The sequence below is a fragment of the Ruditapes philippinarum genome, unplaced genomic scaffold (assembly GCF_026571515.1).
Source record: "Ruditapes philippinarum isolate M1 unplaced genomic scaffold, ASM2657151v2 ctg150_1_1_1_1, whole genome shotgun sequence".
NCBI lineage: Eukaryota > Metazoa > Mollusca > Bivalvia > Venerida > Veneridae > Ruditapes > Ruditapes philippinarum.
This window is the reverse complement of record NW_026867137.1, coordinates 240,690-248,640: the sequence shown is the minus strand read 5'-3', so window position 1 is coordinate 248,640 and position 7,951 is coordinate 240,690. Positions and strand designations below refer to the sequence as shown.

Below are 7,951 nucleotides of genomic sequence, written 5' to 3'. Positions count from 1 at the left end.
ACCTTACTAATCTTTCAAAAGTTTATATGTACATATACACAGTCCATGAGTTAACTAGTTTAATGATATGTCAACTGGTTTTTATTATGATCATCAGAACAAAAATGATGTTGCATACTGTAACAATGTGACATTTGCGTGTACACAAAATCTACAAATAGTAATGTCATTATATAATATTGAGTTTTGGTTCAAAGATATCAACACAGCATTCTTCAAGCAGACAGGTTTTTATTGTCAAATTTATAAAATGGATAATAATTTTGAGTCTCTTTTTTAAATCTTTGTCAATGCGCATTTACCTAAATGTTCACTTAAATTGTCTTGTTGACAGGTCTCCTTTATGCTGAGCATGAACAGTTCTTGCTCCTTTGGCCTATATATGTAAATGTATATTTATAATTTGCCCTGATGATATAGAAAGTAGCTGGCATTATATCAAAATTATTAATTATCAATAAATGTTATCTTTCAAGTTTAATTTTCTTGTTCTGGCACATACATATATATAATTATGTATATTACAAATACGAAAAAATGACTTCACATGCTATTTACTCCCCTTTTCAATTCTATTGTTTTTTTCTGGCTATATTTTTATACATATTTTTGCTTATATATATAACACCAAAACCACAGCTACAACTAATACATGTACAGTGTTAGGCCATATTTTTTGTCAAAGTGTTACTTCAGGCAGACAAGACAACATTTTTTATTTTTGTTCTGCTCCATGCTCTATGTATGTGGGGACTCCTGTAAGAGGGAGACACAATAACAAATCCCAAGCCTTCCATGCACTAGTCAAGCAGAACTGGCCACCTTTACAGTCGTGTCGCAGTCCTGTTAAAAAGAGAAAAGACTTATCCTGTAAAATTATGATCAAATTATTATTTTATTATGATAGGAACATGGTAATTCTGTGACATCCCTAAAGTCTTATGCTAAAGAAATATAACATCAATGAATAATTTATGAAATAGGGTTGAAATTTTTTTTAAGAGAAATAGGCATAAGAAAAACTAACATACAAATGGACAGGGTGAGGGTTAAGCTAGAGTCCATGATTGTGTAGTTGGGGACTGGGGATATTACATATACAATTTTCATTAAAGATGCAAAAATTAGTAAAAAATAATAAAATAGCTTAACTTGCACAAGACTGATAGTTCTAAAATTTTATTTATTTCTTTATAGCATATAATAATATACTGTTACAAAATAATTTTCAGAAGTGAGTTTATCATTCTGGATAAGGTAGTGAGTAAATATTGAATATTACTTACAAGTAGTATATTCTAAATCTATTATACAGTATCTATAAGTCAGCTATATTTCATAAGAAGGTGAAAATGAATATACTGTAGGATGAAAGTAAGAATACATTCCTTTAAAACTGTGTCTACAAGTATAGATATAAATCTATGACAAGACATTCTGTAGAAAAAGTAGGAGTATATGAATGTCTAAATTTTGCAATACTACAGCCAAGAATAAGAACCACAACAAACTGTGCTTGATCTAATGCAGGTAAATATGCTACATACAAGTAAAAGCTGCCAATTGTCAAATATGTATTTTCCTACATTATACAACAAAATCTACACCATACGTACAAAATAATACATTCAAAACACTGAAATTTACTTCGCCCTAAGAGAACACTTATCATTATGATAGTTCACAGTAAATTACTGAAAGAAAAATATACTGTATATTTTATAATACTGCATGTTTGTAACATCACATTTCATTGGATAATCATGTTTATATAAACTATAAACAGCTGCTGACAGACCTACAGATAAGCTTTTGAGTAAATTGGGTATTTACCCATGGACATGACACACAATTGGGTAACACAGAAACAAAATTGGGTATCATTGAAAAATTTATTTGTGCAGATTAACCTGAATTAGATAATGATGTATGCTTATTTTAGCTAAAAAAAAATTCTCACAACATCCTTTAAGGCTCTGGCTTAGTAAATCAACTAAAATGTTTTGCAAGACTGCACTGAAATATTAGATTTTTTTCGTCCATTTCCTTGAAATTGACCTCAGTCTGGGCCACAATGTAATTATCTCTTCAAAGTATAAGCTTTTCTGTAAAAAAAAATTGATATTTATATAACCAGTCTACTCAGCAACATGGTAAACAAAATGGAAGAAAGGAAAACAGGCTATTTCGGATTTGTTTGGCTGTTTTCGCCAGGTGAATTAGGGTCGGAGATATTGGAAATACGCTACAGAATCAAAACAAATTGGGTACTGAGCCTTTGATTTGCTTCTTTATTACTCAAAGATTTTATTTTAATTGGGTAAATTGGTCAAAATTATTGGGTAATTACCCAGATACCCTGCTTATCTGTAGCTCTGGCTGCTGCCAATGAAATTATTTCATTCAATTCTGTAAAAAAAGAATTTGCTGTATTATCTTTCTATCAAATGCAAAAATACTGACAGAGGCCTCTCTAAGGTCTTTCAAAGATCAAGGTCATATTCTGAATAAACTCATTTAAAAATTTGATCCTGAATGTTGTTTTGTCCAAGTATAAACCAAACATAAGAACTAATGAAATTGTAGCAAATTTCATAATGTGAAACAATGCCTTAAATATCATTAAACTTTTCAATCATATTCACTTCTGACAGGCAGTATGATGATGTTGTCGAACATGTCATTGGGTCCAAATATTTATCATATCTGTGCATAGTTTATAGAATTCAAATAATTTTTTAATATTTGTCCTTGAGGGTCAAAGATATTAAAAGGTACAGGTCATACCTTAGTTCTATCACATGAAGGTTTTGTTCAAAGTGTTGTCATGTCCAAATATGAATCAAATTATTCATTAATAACAAGATTTGTCCAACTTTATGAAAATTCAATAACTTGACTTGAATCAGTCATTTAGAGGTCAAGGTCATTTTGGAATTGCTTCACTAGACAGTTTTATCTTAAGTGGCTGTTATTCTGCATTTAAAGCAAATCTTTCTTTTATAACACAATGGAGGCAATTCTAAGCAAAAGCGCTCACCATGAGAAAAGTATTTCAAGTTTTGATTTGTCCAAACAATAATAAAATCCATTAACATCAACTTGCTTGGTAAACACAGTGCCTTAATCCAGAGTTAGCACAGGTGACAATGACCTTGTGATTTCCATCACTGGACAATCAAAGAAAAAGGCTACATAAGTAAATGTGTATAAAAAATCTTTTCTGGCACCCGTGACCTTGACCTACTGACCCTTATCTCCATCAAATGGTTAAAGATTTCTCAAGTTATGTTCCTATCAGTAATAAGAACAGCTTAAAGGTCAAGATCATTAAAAGGTCAAGGTAAAACTTCATTTGCTTTACAAGACAGTTTAATGGTAAGTGCTGTATTAATTCATTCTATCCATCACAAAGTATTTGCCAATTTTTGCAAAATGCAATAATTTGACCTTCAAGATCAAGGTAATTTAGACCAACGTCAAGTTCAGTTTGGCCAACTACAAGGCATTGTTAAAAGGATTGTTAAGGCCAAGTATTAATACATACATTATATATACCCAATATATTTCATTTTAGTAATTTTCAATATTCCTTTCAATTAATATTATACAGACAATTTCAATTCTAAAGCAGCGAATTGATTTGAATTTGCATCCATTAATACAATAGCTTTTATAGTAAATTGATACTTCATGACAACAGAATCTCTCAGATTCAAACTTTTAAATACATTCATAAAGGAAGCAAGATAATATTGTTATCCTTTAGCCTCTGGCCATGACTGAATCTACTTATGTGACAAATGCAAATCAAGATCACCAGGCATGTGTGCGCCATTGAATAATGGTTATTTTTAATTTACAATTTCCCTAAAAATGATGAATGGTTTATCCAGACTGAAAGATGGACATGTTCATTTAAGATATTTAGCATGGTAAGTATCTGTCTACCAGTACAAAAACAGCTAGCAGTAACTAAGATGAAAAACAAGTAAACAAGATGTAAAAACCCAAAACCGAAAGCGTGCAGGTAAAACAGTGACTATATACGATACAATATGAGTATCACACCTCAGTTTCCGGCCTTCACCTTGGCAAGGGGGTTAAACTTCAATACCAGAGGTGTATATGCTTGAAATGGTGAAGAAAATAAAACACTCAAGTTAGGTCATCAAACAGGTGGTAATGAAAATACTGTCATAAACAATGCTTCTTTAACTTAACTGTAACATGTTTTAATATAATAGAACATAATGTCAATAAACAGGCAATGACTCACTGGAGAGTCCAAATAAACTGTCATTCTCTCATCATTTACAGTATAAACTAAGCTAAAGTTTATCATTTTTTTCACAGCAGAATTTGAACAAAAGGGCCAAGATGGCCCTTAATCGCTCACCAGAGTGTATAGTCTACATGCCTGGGTATTCTTATTAGTTCAGTTTTATGAAAATCATCTGATGGGTAGAGGAAATATCATTTTATTCTTATTTCTGTTAACCAATAGAAACCATTTAAGCAAATTTTGTAAAGGACCACTTTCATGTAGATGTTTATTGATTAACTGAAGCATGGTTGAAGAGGAGATGACACTAAAAGCTTATATCTATTTTAAGATCTGGACGCCATCTTGTTCAGCAAACTAGAATTGTTTGAGCAATTTCAGTAAACAACAACCAAATGATCATTTTTTTAGAGCTTCAACAAAATCTATCAAGTGACTGAGGAGGAGATTTTACTACATATACAAATAAGTCAAACCTATGACCCCCAGGGCAGGACAAACCCCTGGGCTATAATTTTAAAAACTTGGTAGAGGCCTAATAATTGATGTTTCATGCCAAATATCTAAACCTTAGCCTTTATTGTTTCAGAGAAGATGATTTTTAATTCACTATAAACATATTAGGAACCATGACTCCCCTTGGACAGGGACCAATTTTGACCCAAGGGCTATTATTTGAAAAAAGCTTGGTTGATGATGTTTCATGCCAAATATCCAAGCACTAGCCTTTATAGTTTCAGAGATGATTTTAAGAGTTTTTCTTTCTTTCTGCACAGTGATTCAAATTGAATCGGCCCTTTGGCTGACTGGAACAAGAGCCGGTTGAACCGGGTGATGCTCCCCGACTAGGTTTTAGACACAGAAAAGCATATCTTTTGTAATTTCAGAGTTATGTCCCAGACAAAGTTCAAAGTGTGATAATTCCAAACTTAGGCAAGGCAGATTTACTTCTACTCAATGAGATCTATCTACCAACTTGCGCATGACATGTCGTAACAATATGGTGATCATTTCTGTGAAATAGTTGTAAAATCCGACTTCAAATAACAAAGTTATGGGCCGGACACGATTTTGCTTCAAGGTCATGCTGTGATCTTGACCTTCAAGGTAGTGACCCAAATAAATATTGCGCGCAACACATCGTCTCAATATGGTGATCATTTCTGTAAAATAGTTGTAAAATCCGACTTCAAATAACGAAGTTATGGGCCGGACACGATTTTGCTTCAAGGTCATGCTGTGACCTTGACCTTCAAGGTAGCTACCCAAATGTTGCGCACAACACGTTGTCTCAATATGTTGATCATTTCTGTGAAATAGTTGTAAAATCCAACTTCAAATAACGAAGTTATTGGCCGGACACAATTTTGCTTCAAGGTCATGCTGTGACCTTGACCTTCATAGTAACAACCAAAATGTTACGCATGACACGTCGTCTCAATATGGTGATGATTTCTGTGAAATAGTTGTAAAAGTTAACTTCAAGTAACAAAGTTATGGGCCAGACACAAATTCAGGACATACATATGGACGGACAACCTGGCGACTATATGCTCGCCCGAAATTTTTCGGGGAGCATGAAAATTAACTCATCACACTCATCAGGTCGAGAAAATTACTGTTCCTCAGTATGACCAATGAATTTTCGTAGCTAATCTGAATCATTGCATTGAATAAATTGTTTTAAAATCATTTGTAGAAAATTTTGATATTATATCGACATTGTGGTTAAGGAGATGTTGTTCAGACTGGTTGGACAGACGGACACTAGACAGTGAGTGATAACAATAGCTTCTGGTGAGCAAAAAAGAAAATGTTATTAATACAACATAATTTGATTGTAATTTCCGTATTTTGGTGCTCCGCTTTTTAAAAAAAATATTTTAATGTTAACAAATAAGTATATTGTTTAAATTTACAATAATATATTTATAATAATATATGCTAGTTTGTAATGTGCTGTATTTATTTTATCTCTGATCTTTAAGATAATGTTTTATGTAAGTTATAAAAGCCTTATTTATGACAGGTACCTGTAAATACAAATTTAACATTAGATTACTGTCAATCACACATACACAGTTGGGAAGAGCAAATATATACCTAAACCATCAATCTATCTTCCAGGTATATGAATCATTTTAATACTGCCAAAATAATATCAAAATAAATCTTGTGAAAATATAAAAAAAGAAAAAAACAACAACAAAAAAAACCCGCTGAAATGCATTACATGAAGAGAGTAAACTAAATTATGTAAGGTAATTGATTATTGCAAGTGTTACTTAGATTTTTATGGATCCAAAAAAATATCAGTTACTGATGTATCAATGAGGAAAGTATTTATAAATTTGTGACAAGCCAGCTGAAATGGGTGAAATATACACAAAGTAACCTGCAAGGAATTATGAGCTCAAAGCTGATTAATCTCCGATTTATTTAAACCTGCTTTTCTATCTGTTTAAAGCCTTGGTTTGTTTTCTTTTTTTCTAACTGGAAGATAAACATGTTTAAAGAGCTGTAACCCTGACACAATGAGAAGGTCACATGAGAGATTATCCAAAACCTTTACCCCACCCACTTACAAATTCATCTCTCTTCTCCAACTGTAGGGAGCATGAGAAAATTAATAAGTTGACTTTAGTTTTATATATCATATAATATTCATAAGTAATTTCACTTGATGATATTGATGTGATTATGAAACTGATGATGGATGACTTACATAAATGATTGAAACTTTAATCACTTTTTATTAAAAATACACATTCTTTGCTTTTCCAATCATTTGGGGCTCATTTTTATTTTCTAGCTTTATAAAATTTGAATAATTCAAACATGTCTTATTTGAGAATATCTTGTATAGACAGGAGGTCCTGACAACTCATCCTTTTTCAAAACACCCTGCTAATTTACAATGTATCTCTTCTAAATTGTTTTGAGAAATGCTTAGCTCTTTCCTATAAACATACTTTCTATACTCTACAACCCAGGACAACACATACAAACAGAAAGGTCTGGACAAACAAACAATGGATCATCCATATTTATATAGGCAGTGTATATTGTTGGACTAAATACAACCAATAACCAAACAGCACATGGCATTGCATATATAATTATCATTCTTTTAATCAAAATTTCATTATTAAAATCTTGAAAGTGAACAAAAACCTCATTATATTTTTCACAATTCGAAAGACAGATGTCAAAATAAGTGTATTATATATACTAGTATTCTACTTGAAAAAAAAGCAATGCCTTGGCTAAATGGTCATTCTACTTAATGTTGCAGTTTTGTACCTCCCATGTTAAATGCAGACTAAAAAGCTTAGCATGTAAGCTTAAAGTATAGGAGATTCTGGAAGGCCTTCTATATCAAATGTAACTCGCTTTGGTCGCCTTGATATAAAGATAGTAAAACATAATCATATATAAATAAATAGTAAAATGTAAATTACATTCAGAAAAGTAACCTATGCATGCAAAATGTTATGTATAACATGGGGAATTATTCCTATAAATATACTAGGAGAAAAGGAAGGTAATGGTGCTCATGGATCAATTTTAGGTGAAAACAATGAAAATATCACCTCATTTGTATATAAGACTTATCACAAGAGACAACACAAGTGTAAATATAAACATAATGTTGCAGACATCTCA

General features: G+C 31.8%; 1 protein-coding gene across 7 annotated transcripts in view; it reads right to left on the bottom strand.

The window, feature by feature from the left end:
* Positions 1-7,951, bottom strand: part of LOC132734953 (girdin-like) — an 87,414-nt gene continuing 79,463 nt past the window's right edge. For 4 of the 7 annotated variants that reach the window (XM_060721844.1, XM_060721848.1, XM_060721849.1 and 1 more), the window contains one exon: positions 6,902-7,687. In XM_060721844.1, the coding sequence (XP_060577827.1) occupies positions 7,630-7,687 (58 nt within the window). In that variant the 3' untranslated portion in view covers positions 6,902-7,629. The other 3 variants (XM_060721845.1, XM_060721846.1, XM_060721847.1) reach the window with 3 other exon arrangements.